Genomic DNA, 17006 nt, shown 5'->3' on the forward strand with positions numbered 1-17006 from the left:
AGTTAGTCAAAGCAGCTAGCCGAGGAGTTCTATACTGATATCTACAGTAGCCAAAGAAGTCAGGACAATAATGTGATTGGCGGCAGGGAAATGAAGTCAGACGTTCTGCCAGTGACGAAGGACGAAGGTAAGAAAGCATTAGAAACTATGAAGAGGGGGAAAGCAGGTGGAGAGGATCAGGTAACTATAGATTTGTTGAAGGATGGGGGGGGGGCTATCGTGCTAGAAAAATTGGCCACCCTGTATACGCAAAGCCTGTTATCATCGACGGCACCGGAACAATGGAAGAACGCAAACATTATCTTAATTCATGAGAGAGGGGACGCTAAAGACTTGAATCCTTACAGACCAATCGGCTTCATCATCATCATCATCGTCATCATCATCATCATCATCATCATCAGACTGACTATACCCACTGCAGGGCGAAGGCCTCTCCCATATTTCTCCACTTAACCCGGTTCTGTGCTAGCTGCATCCACCTGACCCCTGCGAACTTCTTAATCTCATCCGCCCACCTAATTTTCTGTCGCCCCTGCTACGCTTTCCTTCCCTTGGAATCCAGTTTGTTACCCTAAGCGACCATCGGTTATCCTCTCTTCGCACTACATGTCCTGTCCATGTCCATTTCTTCTTCTTAATTTTCACTAGAATGTCGGTAACTTGAGTTATTTCTCTGACCCACTCTGCACGCTTCCTACCCCTTAATGTTACCCCTACCATTTTTCGTTCCATAGCCCTCTGGGTTGTCCTCAACTTAAGTAGAACTCTTTTGGTTAGCCTCCACGTTTCAGCGCCATAGGTGAGTACAGGTAAGATGCAACTGTTATATACTTTCCTCTTTAGCGATACCGGTAAGCTGCTAGACATAATCTGCGAGTGCTTGCCAAATGCGCTCCATCCCAATCTTATTCTTCGTGTTATTTCTTTTTCATGGTCCGGATCTGCGGTTACTACCTGTCCTAAGTAGACATATTCGCCTACTACTTCAAGTACTTCGCTACCTAATGTAAATTGCTGTTCCTTCCCGAGGCTGTCGTTACTGTCGTTACGTATAAGGTATTTACCAAGGCAATAGCTAATAGAATCAATACAGCTTCAAACTGCAACCAAGCAAAATATAAAGCAAGGTTTTGGAAAGTTACTCAACTATCGATCATATTCATATAATCAACCAGGTGATATAAAAATGCTCGGAATATAACCAGCCCTTATACGTAGCATACATTGATTACGTAAAAACATTTGACTCAGTTAGAAACTCGGCGGTAATGCACGCAATGCCAAATCAGGGTGCATACGAGCCGTACGTGAAAGTGCTGAAATATATATATATATATATATATATATATATATATATATATATATATATATATATATATATATATATATATATATATATATATATATATATATATACTGGCTGCACAGCAACCATAGTTCTGCCTAAGGAAAGTAACAAAATTCCCATAAATAAAGGTGTTAGGCAAGGAGACATGATCTTCTCAGTACTATTCACAGCTTGCATACAAGAAGTATACAGAGACTTGGAATGGGAGCAGTTCGGGATAAGAGTAGATGGAGAATGCCTCAGTATTCTGCGATTTGCTGATGACATTGCCTTGCTAAGTAACTCTGGAGATGGACTGCAAGAATAATTGATAACCTCGACAGAAAAAGAAGAAAGGTAGGCTTGAAAATCAATATGCAGAAGACTAAGGCAATGTTCAACAGCCTAGGGAAGGAACAGCAGTATACGTTAGGTAGCGAAGCACTGGAAGTAGTAGGCGAATATGTATATTTAGGACAGATAGTAACCGCAGATCCGGACCATGAAAAGGAAACAACAAGGAAAGTAAGATTGGAATGGAGCGCATTTGGCAAGCACTTCCAGATTACGACTAGCAGCTTACCGGTATCGCTCAAGAGGAAGGTATACAACAGCTGCATCTTACCTCTCCTTAGTTATGGGGCTGAAGCGTTGAGGCTAACAAAGAAGGTCCTACTTAAGCTGAGAACAACGCAGAGGGCTATGGAAAGAAAATAGTTAGGGATAACGTTTAGAGATAGGGAACATGCAGGCTGGGTCAGAGAAATAACTCTAGTCACTGACATTCTAGTGTAAATCAAGAAGAAATGGGCATAGGCAGGACATGTAGTGCAAAGAAAGGATAACGTATGGTCACTTAGGGTAACAAACTGGATTCCAAGGAAAGGAAAGCATAGCAGGGAGTGGCATAAAGTTATGTGGGCGGATGAGGTTATGAAGTTCGCAGCGGTCAAGTGGATTCCGCTAGCACAGGACCGGGTTAATTGGAAGAATATATGGGAGAGGCCTTCGCCCTGCAGTGGGTATAGTCAAGCTGATCATGATGATGATGAGAAAGGCAGTAATAATATAATTACTTCCGCATCGAAGGTTATACCACCAGATGGGCTGCTTTTAAACGTCACGTGATGTTAACCAGAAGGGTACAAGATCAATAATGCAACTGCCTATGGAGGGATTCAGGTGAGCTTTCTTTGTTAGCACTTTATTATCGCGTGCCTGTGTGCCACTCTTAAACTTAGGGGTTGACTTAAAGCCTAGCACAAAGTATTTTCTATGCGAAGCATATTAACGTAGGTTTCGGGCCTTCGCGCGACGCCCGGCGGTGGCCACCATTGACCCTGAAGTGGGGTCACGTGACATGACGTCACGTGATGACGTCACACCGGCTGCAGATGGGGCCTCGTATCGCGCCGTCGGTCGCCTCTCGGCGGTGGCCACCATTGACCTTGAAGTGAGATCACATGATGTGACGTCACGTGATGACGTCACACCGGCTGCAGATGGGGCCTCATATCGCGCCGTCGGACGTGACACGGCGGAGGCCTCCACGCTTCCGTTCGCGCCGTCGCGCGCGACGCGGCATCACGTGATATGTGACGTCACGCCAGGGATGAAGAGGCGCGCGCCCGCCGTCGCGTCAGTCTCTGTGCCCGCAACCGCGCCAGCGTCTTTGCGCCGGGCGTGTATGCGGTCAAGATGCCTCCAAACGCTAAGGACGTTAATAATAGGAATGCAAAACGAAGGCTGCAGCGTGCTACGGAAACCGATGAAGAACGCGAAGAACGCCTAGCCAAGCGGCGAGCTCAATATGCGGCTCGACGACAACGCTCCGAGGGTGTAAGTGAAGCCTCAACCAGTGATTCAACTAGCGGAATCGGGGGCTCCGTCAGCATTTCTACCCGTTCGGAGCGCTGGAATGCCAGTAAACGACAGAGACGTGCCGTGGAAACCATCGAAGAGCGACAACAGCGACTCGAAAAGGAACGACTGAGACAGGAAGGGAGAAATGTTGCCAACCGACAGAAGCGTGCTTTAGAAACTCCCGAAGAACGAGAGCAGCGCCTAGAAAAGGAGCGGCCCAGACGAGAAACGGAGAAGGAAAATCGGAAGAGGCGACGCATAGAAGAGGCGGCCATGCGTCAGCTACAGCAACGACAAACCAGCGAGGAGATTGCTGAAGAGCGCCGCAGGGAGCACGCCACAAGAGTGGCCGAGTTTGATGCCGCAACACGTGAGTTTGCCAAGCGCTTCACCAACAATCCGTTTGGTTATGCATGTTCGGTGTGCGCCCGCCTATGGCACAAAGAAAAGCTTACGCCGGTGACTCCCGCGATGTTCCCCACGCTGTGCCAAGCATTTTCAGATTGGACCGATAATCAGTTGGCCGCAGCCGTGGTTTGCAACACGTGTAAGGGCAGCCTCAGAAAGCAAAAGATTCCCTTCTACAGCACGTCCAATGGTTAGAAGTACCCGCCGATGCGAAATGGGCTGCCGCGCCTAAACCCGGTCGCCGAGAGACTCGTGTCCCCACGCATACCCTTCGTTCAGATCCGAAGGCTTATGAACTGGAAGAACGGCCAGTACGGCATCAAGGGCCCCATCGTGAACGTGCCGGTGAGCACGGACGCAATGCTCAAGCAACTGCCGAGAAACGTGGACGACCAACACCAGATCCTAGTGAACATCAAGAGGCGCCGCATCGATAAGGGCGTCTACTTGGCCGACGAGGTCTCCCGCGAGGTGCTACTGCCGTGGATCAAGGTCCTGCAAGACTCCCCGCTGTACCGGCACTACGGCATCACGTTCGACATCGACAGAGTCATGGAGATGATCGCCGAGGCCGAACAAAACACCGGGGCGGACCTCGAGGATTGCGACGACGGCGCAGAAGACGAAGACAGCCCGATGATCGACGCGACCGCCCTGTTGATGGACCAACGCACCCCGATGTTCGACGAGGACGAGATGCTAAACCACACCGTGACGATGGCTCCCGGGGAAGGGCAGATGCCGATCAGAATTCTCTATGTCACCCAAGCAGAAGAGCTCTCCTTCCCGCAGATCTATCTCGGCCACCCCCGATACATCAAGCGAGACCGAGCGTCACCTCGATGGCCGCGTCGAAAATTCGCCGTAGCGACAGACGAGGAGCGCTACCGGATCACGTCCTCTACATGGGCGCGAAGGTGATACGCTATCGCGTCGGCGACAACATGAAGGCATTCTTCAAGAACGCCCCCGGATTGCAGGCGTTGACGAGAGAGGACGTGGAGAATCCCGAAAAGGTCCAGAACCTGGTAGAACGAGACCTGGGATTTATGAAGGGCGTGCCTAATAACGTACAATACTGGCACACCCGCAAGGGCGAGCTCTTTGCCATGATACGCCAATCGGACAAGCCCGCGGCGTTTCTTACCCTCTCGGCCTCGGAGATGCATTGGCCCGACCTCCTGAAGCTCCTGAAGAAACTAAAGGTTGCAAAGGACGAAGTCGACTACGACGAAGAGGAGATGGACAGGTACTACGCAGCCGTCCTGGTGAACGAGGACCCGATGGTTTGCGCCATCTACTTTGAACATATGGTCAGAATAATCATGCAGATACTTTGCAACAAACGCATGAGCCCCTTCCGGCCAAATCACGTCGTCGAATACTTCAAACGCATCGAATTCCAACAACGAGGCAGTGCTCACGCACACATTCGCCTCTGGCTTGCTAAGGCGCCTAATGAAGAGGTGGAGAACTGCGGGATGCCCGAGACGGTTGCTTAGCCTGAACGCATCCAGTCCCTGAACAACTAGGCCTTGGCCAGGCCCAGGTGCCAACGCCACGAGCACACCCACACGTGCTACAAGGGATCGAGGAACCCGTGTCGCTTCAGCTTCCCCTTGTGGCCGATGCCTTGCACCGTGGTGTTTACTCCACTGGCTTCGCCCAAAAAGGAAGAAGACACCGAGGGCGCCAAGCACTATGAAAACTTCAAGGCGACGAGGGATGCTCTGCACAACGTCTTGCAACACAAGATTTACGCGTCGTTTGAATACATGTGGGAACAGCACGGCATCGGCGACTTTGGGCACTACCAGATGGTGATCCGAGCTGGCCTTACGAGGCCCACCCTGATGCTCAAGCGAGACCTGGACCAATGCAACGTCAACGCATTCAACCCGTGGATTGGCTATGTCCTCAACTCGAACATGGACCTGCAGATAATCCTGGACGTGTATGCCTGTGCCGCCTACGTGGTCGAGTACGTAAACAAGTCCAATCGTGGCGTCTCTTCCCTCAACCGAGCCCTCCGGGCCATCTTCGACGAAGACGCGGAGAACAAGCTGACGTACGAGCTGGCCCTACGCAAACTCACCGTGCGCATCCTGAACGAAATTGAAATGTCCGCACAAGAAGCGGCCTGGGTGTTGCTGCAGTTCCACATGAGCCAAACCAGCACGGACGTCATCTTCGTGAACACGGTGTGGCCCGAAGAGCGGATTCGCAGCAAGAAGACGAAGGACGAAATGGACAGGGAACACCTCGAAGCGACCAGCACATACATTTGGCGGAAGAGCGCTATCGACAAGTACGAAGAACGCCCTCCCGAGCTGGAAGACCTCACGCTGGCCGAATTCATGACCGGATACAGCTCGAAAGGCAAGCTGACTAAGCGCACGAAGAGGGCGATCCTCCGATGCCGCGACTACGACATCAACGACGTCGTCAACTACAAGAGGGAGCACGTGATGCTGTACGTGCCCTTTAGGATGGAAAACGAGTTTCTAGATCGCAACAAGCTCGAGACCATCTTCAACGAAAACAAGGAGAGACTCATGGAGGTCAAGGAGAAGTTCAATAGCGGCGTAACCAGTGCCGACCTTTCGGAATACGTCAAAAACATCACCGAGAGCATGGGAATAGAGGACAACGAGCGCGCGGTGGCCGCAGCGGAAGGAGAGGATAGAGGCGCGACTCGGGCCAAAGTCGTGGTCGAGAACGACAACACCGATATCATGCCCGAGAACGCGGTCGCGAGCGCCTTGGTCGCCTGGAACTGCCCCGCCGTGAAGAAGCGGGAAGACTGCATGCCGCTGGAGGACTTCTATGCAAAGATGAGGATGACTAACCACCGGCAGCGCATGTTAATCGAGGAAGTGATTCATCGTCTCACGACCGAAGACTCCGAGCCCCTCCGAATTTTCTTCACCGGTCCGGCCGGCTGCGGCAAGATCTTCACCCTCCACCTCATCATGGACGTCTACAACAGATACTGCAGAAGCAAGAAGATCGGTTACGGAGACGCCGAGATCTCAGGAGTTAACGCCTACGTCGCCTGCGCCGCGACTGGCAAGGCCGCGGTCACCCTAAACGGAGTGACCGTCCACTCGGCCTTCAAGATGGTCATGTCCAACACCCGCGAGGACAAGGGTCTCTCCGCGGCCGACCTAAACACGTTCAGAACCCTCTTCAATGGAGTGAGATGCGTAATCATCGACGAGGTCAGCATGCTCTCCTCTGATTTGCTCCGGCAGGTCGACCGAAGGCTCCGCCAAATCAGAGCCGACAGGATGACAAAGCCCTTCGGGGGCTTCGACGTCATCCTGTGCGGAAACATGAGGCAACTGCCACCTGTTAGAGCGTCCGAGGTGTACAAGCGACCCAAGTCCAATGGAGCCGTGTTCAGCACCGAGGTCATGGCATGGCATACCCTCGAATACTTCCCCCTAACACAAGTGGTCCGCCAGAGCGACGTGGTCTTCTCCAACCTTCTAACCAAGATCGGAGACGGCGCCGTGCTGGAGGACTTTGAAGTGGAGCTCCTCGAGTCCAGATTCGTCGACGCGGAAGAGGCGGGAAGTCGCTCCAAAGCCGTGCGGCTCTACTACAGAAATGCGGACGTCGATGCCTACAACGACAAGATCGCAAAGCGCTCCCAAGACAAGGTAGACCACCCGGCCACAGATTTCATAACCGGGTACAGGTCTCAGGACGAAAAGGACGCGGCGGCCAGAGCGCTGGAAACGTCCGGCCGAGTCGACACTGGGAATTTACCCGCGACCATTGTCCTGTACGCAGAGAAACGGTACATGCTTCTAAAGAACATAGCCATAACCGATGACCTGGTAAATAAAATGGTCGGGAAACTGAAGCTCATCGAGTACGTTGCACAGGGTGAGCCCTGCCGAGTTGGCTGCGCTGCCCCCCTGGAGTTGGAATCTTGGCCAAGGCAAAGCTGGCCCAGCGCGGCTATAGACGAAACATGAATGCCTGGATACCCATCGACCTCATGTCCATGCAATTCCAGCTGAAGGGAAAACTGCTGAAACACATGTCGGTGAAACGCACCCAGTTCCCCCTGGTACCCGCAAGCGCGATGACGATTCACAAATCCCAGGGAGGAACCTTCGACGCGGTCGTCTACGAGTATGCGGCCAACCACCCCCAAAAGCTCGTCTATGTGGCCCTTAGCAGAGCCACGAGCCTGGAAGGCCTCTACTTCACCAACAAGGACGGCTGCCACAAGTTCACGCATAGAGGCCCAAACCCCGACAGGGCACTTAAAGCAGAGTTTGAACGCTTAGAGCAGCACCCTCTGGAAACGGCCTTTAGCCGCTGCGAAAGGCTAGTGGAGAAGAGCGCGGTCACCATAACTACTCTAAACGTTAGATCGCTGCTCTTGCACAACTGCGAAATCACCTCGGATGCAATGCTCATGTCTGCGCATGCGCTGGTGTTTACAGAAACCGGGGCGGACAATGACCCTCCGGAGACGATTAAAGGCTTCACCCTGGTTTGTGCTGCGAAACGACCCGACCAAACCAGAAATGCCGGGGTGGCGATCTACGTCAGAGACCCCCTTCGAGCTAAGGTCGTGACGCCGGCGGTGCCGATGCAGCGAGGAGAAGCTCTCTGCGTAGAGATCCCGGCTCTCGACTTTGTCGTCTCTGGTGTATACGTCGCGCCCCAAACGAGCAACCAAGATGCAATCAACATCATGGCAGACGGACTGCCGCCGCGCACCGACAAAAGAATGTTAGTCTGCACGGGAGACTTCAATCAGGACCCGGTGAGAGACAGGACATTTCTGCAGGCCGTCGAAGAAAGATATGCCCTCGGCTTGTGTGAACTACAGCCAAAGTCCACGACTCAGTGGGGAAACAGTTTAGACTTGGTATTGTGTAGAAATGCTCAAAGACAATACAGAATAAGTGACGTGCAAACCAAGAGTCATGCATTTACGGGCCATAAGAGTGTGTTTGTCGGGCTGCAAAGAATAAAGTACGACGATTAACCTAAAACCACGTCTCCGTTACTTAGCCCCATCCCCACTCAGACAGCTGCATAACATGCTTCGCATCCACTGGGCTTAACCTTGATAAGCCTCCAATTTTTTTTTTGGCTTTTCTGTAATATTCTTAAACAGCTTTCAAGATTTTATACGGTGGTAGTCGGTGTCGACATATGTCACCTTAGGGCCCTGTGGTGTATGAGCAGTATAGAGTTTTAGGTAGAATTTTACGTACATAAACAGTCAACCCTCATGCTCCGTCCCAGTTGTGTTTTTTTATGCCAATTAATATCGTGAACTACTATTTCATACATATGTAAAATTTACATTTTTCGGAAAAGTCAGAACATCTACAACAAATTGGGGACGCGCAAGCTTAACCATGAGGGTAAACGAGAGCCCCTTAATACCACCTTTTCATTCAACAACACAGTTAAAGTTTTGTTTCAGTAATTTGTTAAGGAAGGGATAGCGGCTATCTAACATTATTTGTCTAACATTTCGGTGGTCACCTGAATCGTACCTTAAGAGAAAGTGCCACAGCCTTAGATACACTCCTCCATTTTTCCTGCCAGGTTGCGAACAATTTCGACAAAACCTTAGTGGAAACTTTTTTTTGGCTTTTCAACCGAAGGGAGTCCATGCGCTCTCGTGTAAAATGGTCAAGGAACGAATACCACATTGATTCTACGCTGCATGACGAAATTCTACTCCATGCCCGGAGAGGCTGTAGGTGACCGCCACGAACACCTTCAATCCATCCTTTAGGCATTTCAATACAAGCTCGAGAAAGAGTCACCTGCTTCCATTTTCGCGTGTACGCAAAAAGTCAGGCATCGAAAAAAAAAGAAGGCACAAGAGATCTCAACTTCACGCGTGTGGAATAAGTCATGTGGAGTGCCAGGGACTTAACCTTATATAGCAAAGGAACCAGAATCTAAACAGATATTGGGGCTAGGGAGTGCAGTTAGCCGGCTCGGACGAAGTGGCATCCAACATGCTAATTGATTCTCTTTCACATCATATCGCCTCACCGTCTTGTCAATTGACTTCCCCTGAAGGTTGCATCTTTATGCTAGTGCTTAAAGGTAGCACTTGCCTTTCTTACGATCGAAAGGTGAACAGATTACAGTACGAATTGAGACTAATTCCTCCTGCATATTCTTATTGACCGGTCACAAAGAAAGACCTGCTGCTTTTTGTGAGAATCTTCACAGGGAGAATTATTATAAAACTATTCTTGCGCGAACAGTCTTCACAGCGAGAATTAGAAGTAAACGTTTAAGTAAAATTACTTTCAATTAAATTTACACATCAGCTCTTTTGTTTCGCGTAAATAGAAACAAAAAACAACAACGTTACCGTATCAAGACATGTGTTTTCCGTGCTTCCAGAGGGCCAGTTCCCTGCCCTGGAATAAAAATTCAGGAAATAAGACATGCATAAACATTAGCTTAGTGGTCGCAGATCAAAATGAGCTGACTGGCGTTTGCCACTGAAAGACGTGTAGTGGGAGAATGTTCAGGATCGAGGAAGCGAGCGCAGGATCACATTTTTCTGCCTAAGCCCGCTTTCCCCTCAGCAACGCTGTAGAGCACTCCTAAAACGTTAAGCGTCGGTTATACAGCACAGTAAATCAAGCATATCTTGCACTTTGTAAGTCTAACAGAGCCCGCCGTGTGACCGACTGCTTTTTTACCTCATACGTATAAAGCTGGTAATAAAAATAAATTGCGCATATGTATCCACCCGTGCGCAGGCAATTCATCATGAAGGATACTATGAAAATTTCTGGACTGAACAGTTACAAAGCTGCACAACGTTTCTTAGTGGCCATTTGGCCGAACACTATCAAACATAATCCGACACTATAAGATTTGACCCGCGCAATACCCCCTAAATGCCTGTACGGCCTGGGGTGAGATGTCCGACATCCTCCACATGGTTTGGAACTGCCCTGAACAACTTAAATCATACAGTTCACAGAAAATTAGCCCTGAAAAGTGGGAGGCGAAGCTGGCTCATACAGAGCCCCCTCCCCCCCCCCCCCCCCCCCTTTAGCGCCAGCTCATCGGTCAGGCCTGGAGGGCGTATTCGCCAATGGTTTCCCAGACCTGGCTGAACCAGTCGCGTAATTACTTTGTATAAATTAAGTTTATTTTCTCTCCCTCTCTTGGCTTTCTTCAGATGAAATGTAATAAGTAATAATTCTGTTAGGAATGTATTTGATTAGGGGACATTTCTATAAATTATTCAACATTGGGCGCTTCTAAGTGCAATTGTCGCTTCTTTATCAATCATTCATGCGTTCACCTTTTGGCTTGAAGTTGTACGCGGCTGCTTGGGCTTGCGTTCAGAGTGATGCGTGGACGAATCGAAATTAATTCTGCGTATCAGGGTAAGGAAATTGCTTAATTGCTAATGCGGAGGAGGCCATACCGTTTGTTCTGTGCGGTGCATCATGGGTTCAAATCAAACTCGCGGCTGTATGCAGTTCATTTGTTAAGTGTTCTATACACTATGCTTTCAGCCCGTTGTTCACGAGGTTACACTGTGACGACAGCAAAATGGTTTCAGTGCATCAGGGCTTCAAGGCAGAAATACGCCGGAGTGGTTTAATTTCATCCTGTGCACACATTATATGGTCGAACATACCCAGAATGCCAGATCCCGTGCAGTCGAACATCATTTTGGCCAAAGTACCTAAGTACCTCACTGGTTTGTCTAGAAAGGCCCCTATATTTAACAGGTGTAGCTGACGCTAGAAAAAAAAATAATACATGATATGACTTCATTAACATGAAGCTGCACCCAGGAGACCTCTGACCGTAAAGACGAGGAAGCAAATGTTTATACAGTGCTGCAAAACCACAACTTAATATTAGATGAAAAACAAACCAGAAACAGAATGTGCTGAGATGAATACCGCAGCATGGCAAGTGTCACGTCTAGTGGTTCTGTTCATCAAATACAAAATCTGGTATTTTGCGCTTCGCGAAATGTTCACAATGTATGCGTAATATTGACAATAGGTCCAAAAGCCACTAAGTTGAGATAGTAGGAACCATTTGAAACTATTTCTTTAAAACAACTATCTAGGAGGGCTGTACAAGATGTAATCAGTTCAATATATTTGGCTTTGTGACTAGTTTACCTTTGCCACGCACTAAATCAAGGTATTTGCAGTGCAGCTTTGCTTTTACACAACTCACAGGCATAAATTCATCACTAACAATGTACTCTAGATGCCACCAGAGGTGCTAAATTCCGATATGCACTTCTTGTATGTTGGCCACATTCGCACACGATGAAGGTGATCAGAGAAAAATGTCACCTAGAAATAAGTGCGAGCGGCTGCAAGGACTCAACGTCGGCAGCGGGTAGCAATTACAAGAAGGGCAGAATGTTGGGCAAGTTGGTTGAGATGCCTGGCTGCTAACGCGCCAATCGAAACGAGTAAGATACAGTGAAACGACATGGACAGGCGTTAGATGGAAAAAAATATCGACGCATAGGTGAGATGTCTGATATGCAGCGGTTATCCAAAGAATTTAATCATGCTGGCTAGTTGCAGACTGTTCAAGTTGGTCAAGGCGGAATCAAAACCTAAACGCACAGTAGCAGAAAATCGGCGTTGGTGCGATTGTGTATATCGCACATCGAATGTCGAACTGTCTTAAGTTGCAGGGTTGTAGAAAGCTGTAAAGTTCCGGTTGTCTCATCTGCTCCTGGAAACTGAGTATAACATCTTCTAAATTGCACAGAAGGGCGAAAAATGCAGAAAGAAAAAAGCTTGTGCACCATGATGTTCCTTTGTTCCATATAATGTTGGCGTTGTGACACGTTACCCAAGTCCTGTGGTGCCTTACAGATAGGATGGACAGGATGGTGCAATAATAAAGGACCATTATTATGGGACTTCCTTAACAACATGCCAAAACGCTGCCACACATGTAAAATTAACGACAAAGAAATACGACAGTGCACTCCCTTGTTTGGGAGCGCCACAGGCATTTCAGACAACGCGATGAAACTGTTCGCAAATAATAGAAGCTTTTTATAAGCGCCTAGATGAGAAAAATACGTGAGCCAAACTTCACTACGCTTGGCTGATAAGGTGTTAGGATGTTTGGCCACATCGGTGCGATTTTAAAGCTAATCAGGATTTGATCTTTTGAATCTTTTGCGTGCGTGTCTGAATAAGATTACCGCTTTTCTTTGACAGTTTACTTCGTGTTCGGATATTTTTAATTGCCTTCCTATTTATTCTAGTGTCCTTCTCTAATAAATTTCGTTTGCAAGTAGCCCTGTCCGTGTCGTTTTCTGTGTGCAGCCAAGCAATTACAAGGTATTGAACCAAAAACGAAGAAGCGGATAAGCGCCGACTATATACTTTTTATGCTTTCTCATTATCCGAATGTATTGTACTTAAGTGTCTACTGAATATTGTATTGGCTGCAGTTCATAACAGCATATCTTATATATGGATAGACCGTCTGATTTTTAACTGAATGGAAATGAAAGGCATGGTGACATAGTACTGTTTTCGGGCAAAAGCGTTTAAAAAATTAAGGAGCTGCGTCCGCAGAAAATGTGCTCAGAATCAGTGCCCAAAATGTGAGGTTGAGGTTTATCCTCGAGATACAGTGACGGATAATTATAGTAAGTGGTAGATATTGACAGTCAGTGATTCGAAAAAAAGAGAAGTGTCACCCACCTCCTCCACTCCCACTCTCTGCCTCCATCCCTCCCTCCCGAAGCAGACTTTTCTTAAGTATCAGGCTGCACTGTGAACATTCATGCATGTAGTTTGCGAATAAAGGTGCTAGCGATATATACATGGTAGCTTTGTATGGGCAACAAGCGTTGGAAGAGCAAGAATAATCCTGAGATTAGCTATACATTGCGATTAGGCAGCATTTTATTTAGATTTTACTTTTGAGCACTACTTGCAATTTTGATCAGAACGGCTTTAAAGCTGAGGAATAATATTCTTTTTTCATCTAGCCCGGATACAAAAATATATGAAAGCTGCACTGACAACAATTTTTTGAATATGCTAAAATATGAAACTTCGTTTTTCTTTCGATTGCATTCAAGGAGCTCTGAAATAAAATTTCGTTATATGTGAGCCTGAGACTACTCCAGGTAGCTATGTTGTATTTACTACTCAAAGAAGACCACAAAGCGGGAAGATCATCATAGAGTTCGCTTTGTACAAAGTTTTCGTGACGCCGTACTTACTTCACAAAAGCCACAGAAATTAGTGCGCAAAGTGGGGAGCGCATCCATAAGCTGATTTTGTACGAGAACATTGCGTTCCTAGAGCACTTTATGGGCAGAACGCAGACTATTTAACTTATTTTTCAGGAAGAAAAAATCAATTACTCAGGATTCCTGTAAAACAGCGTGCCAAGAAAAGAATGAGCATGTATATCAAATCAGAGAATAAAATTCCAGAAAAACGAGGTGCCAACACGAGCACATGTAATAGCGATGAAAATTGAAGTCAAATATTCGTAGATCGAATATTGGTGCCGTTGCAGGAATATCTAGGAGACTGTGGTAGAATTAGCAAGAGTTTGTTGGTAATGTCAAAATTTCAAAATTTCTATTAATATATTCTTCGAATAAATGTCTCCAATATTTAGTGTCATCACTGATTTAAGTGCAAAAAATGCGTAATTTGAATTGTATTATTTTATTGGCCCACATTTGTTTCATTGTAATGTGGTTGCGAATGTAAGCTCATTAATATATACATATGTATATTTATGTAAAATAATGCGTCTCTGTCCATGGACGTGCATGGTAAAACATGGCCAGTTTTCAAAGAACAGATGCAAAATATCCTGCGTCTTTTATACAATCCCAGCATTTAAAGATATGGATGACAGCATAACCCTCCAATAATGTACTCCTCCTATCACAGTAGGGCTTTTCTCCCATTTGTACATGATAAGTGCCATAAGAAACGCTTTCGCACAGCTGCAAGGGATGCGATGTGAAAAAATCCATTACTAAGTATATTTTATTTAGTTACACCCCCTGCAAGGGTGCAGAGGATATGACGATGGATTGTTGTGCCCGAGATCGAAGTACGCGAGATCGAATCCCAGCCGCGGAGGCCGCTTTTCGATGGAAGGCGCAAGGCGACCGTGTGCTGTTCGATGTCACTGCATGTTTAAGAACTTTATGTGGGCGAAAGTTTCAGTCGTCCGCTGCAGCGTCTCTCATAGCCACAGTCGCTTTTGGACGTTAAGCCCCATAACCCAAACCAAACAAGAATTCTTGGATAGCGTCGATTTTACGAGGGCTTCATCGGCTTTAAAAACGCGCTACATCGCTACACTGTAAGGATGTCCAGGTGCACACGGTGCCAAAATCGCTTTTTTGTGATCGTATAATGTCATTGCACAGCTGTTCAGCTAAAGCTGTACGCTTACGCTGGCTGTTTTACTTAGTTGCTTATGACACTCCTTGTGACGAATACCGCCGTCGTAACCTGGCGTTGCGCCACCAGTCGCCGAGCTTGTAGGAAAAATTCCTGATTAGTAGATTGGTCAGGAGGTTGCAACTACGTGTCATTGGGCAGGACTTTCAACAGCTCGCTTACTAGGGCTGGGTAAAGAGAGCCGTTTGCAGGTCCTGGATCGTTCAGTTGGTGCTCGCGTCTCGTGCCGTTGATCTAGCGCCTGATAATCTTCTTTACAAGCTTGTAGATGGATGCGCTGCTGCAAGCACGAACGAAGAGTGACACACAACGCCACTCACCAGGAAAACAACCTACAGCATGTTTACAACACACACACACACACACACACACACACACACACACACACACACACACACACACACATATATATATATATATATATATATATATATATATATATATATATATATATATATATATATATATATATATATATATATATGGTTGGTTGGTTGGTTGGTTTGCGGGGTTTAACGTCCCAAAGCGACTCAGGCTATGAGAGACGCCGTAGTGGAGGTCTCCGGAACTTTCAACCACCTGGGGTTCTTTAACTTGCACTGACATCGCACAGCACACGGGAGCCTTGCTTTTCGCCTCCAGAGAAAAGCGACCGCCGAGGCCGGGATTCGATCCCGCGTCCTTGGGAACAGTAGTCGAGCGCCGCAACCACTGCTGGCCAGCCCGGCGGGGTATATATATATATATATATATATATATATATATATATATATATATATGCGTGTGTGTGTGTGGGGGGGGGTGTCTGTGTTGTATGCATGCTGTAGGTCGCTCTCTTGCTAAGTGGCGTAGTGGCAATCTGTATATATATATATATATATATATATATATAAATTTATATATACGCAGGTAAATGAAGGGGACAATGAGGGTGCTCGTTATAATACATGGAGGAGGACCCAAGGAAAGCATTGGGGATTGTATTTCATGTCTTTTTTCTAATTTTTACCTCGATAATTACATAAATTAGTAGTGTGAGCACCGGACGCGATATTCGGAGGTCGTGGGTTCGGTTCCCACCATCGGCACATTGTTTTTTCTTCTACTTTGCGTTTAATTCTCTTTCCCTTAAATAGATTACATTACTAATTTATGTAATTGTGCGGTGAACTTACCAATGTTTGCCTTGCAACAAATGACACTGATTTACCTTCACTCTAAGCACAATCGCCGAATACTTGTGTGTACGGATGGCTCAGTTATGTCAGCCAGCTCCGCGGGGTCAGTGGTAGTACTAGCAAGATCCGTCTTCATAAAGCTAAAGACTACACTCTCACCTCTTCGACTGGCGCGGAACTAGCTGCCCTACGGGCTGCCGTCAAATACATCAGCCATGAACTCCCCCAAGAATGGTCAGTTTTCACTGACTCCAAAGCAGCGCTTCAAGGCATGCAAGCGGCCCTACGCCACGGCTTAAATGAACAACTAATTGCAGAGATCCGCACGCTACACCACGCCGCAATATCCAAAGGCCACGACATCATCTACCAGTGGTTGCCAGGACACTGTGGCATTGCAGGAAATAAGCATGCATACGACGCCGCCCATTCTGCCCACAGCGACGGACTTCCAGTCTAAATTCTGTTAACAAGAGCCGACGCAGCGAGCGGGCTTCGCTGTTTGGCTGTAGAGCTGACACATTCAGCTTGAACCACCGCAGAGTTCTCCAACTGTCGCCTCAAGGCATTGGACCACGGACTGCGCCTGCGTATTCCCCACCACACAACACGTCATGAAACAACGTTACTGTGGCGCCTATGCATTGGCGTTGCATTCGCAAATACGCCTTTGTGATCGGGATGGCTGACAGGCCTGCTTGTGAACGATGTGGCGTTGATGAAACAATTGAGCACCTCCTTTGTGATTTCCCTGTTTCTGCA

At 47.6% G+C, this 17006-nt stretch overlaps 2 protein-coding genes across 4 annotated transcripts in view; one reads left to right on the forward strand and one right to left on the reverse strand.

Annotated features, from left to right (window-relative positions):
• LOC146174049 (uncharacterized) overlaps positions 1-14011 on the reverse strand; it is a 40602-nt gene extending 26591 nt beyond the window's left edge. For 2 of the 3 annotated variants that reach the window (XM_084583980.1, XM_084583978.1), the window contains exons 1-2: positions 13857-14011; positions 9975-10023 (exon numbers count right to left, since the gene is read on the reverse strand). In XM_084583980.1, the coding sequence (XP_084440106.1) occupies positions 9975-10023; positions 13857-13927 (120 nt within the window). In that variant the 5' untranslated portion in view covers positions 13928-14011. The remainder of the gene's footprint in view (positions 1-9974; positions 10024-13856) is intronic. The other variant, XM_084583979.1, reaches the window with a different exon arrangement.
• On the forward strand, positions 2964-3796 carry LOC146174050 (uncharacterized). The gene has a single exon (XM_084583534.1). The coding sequence runs from the start codon at positions 3029-3031 to the stop codon at positions 3794-3796; it is 768 nt and encodes a 255-aa protein (XP_084439660.1). The 5' UTR covers positions 2964-3028.
• Positions 14012-17006: the final 2995 nt, after the last annotated feature.

The sequence above is a fragment of the Amblyomma maculatum genome, chromosome 11, assembly GCF_055883805.1.
Source record: "Amblyomma maculatum isolate TAMU_Amacu chromosome 11, ASM5588380v1, whole genome shotgun sequence".
NCBI lineage: Eukaryota > Metazoa > Arthropoda > Arachnida > Ixodida > Ixodidae > Amblyomma > Amblyomma maculatum.

Coding starts and splice junctions, on each gene's coding strand:
- LOC146174050 (XM_084583534.1), top strand. CDS start 3,029: ATGCCTCCAAACGCTAAGGACGTTAATAATAGGAATGCAAAACGAAGG.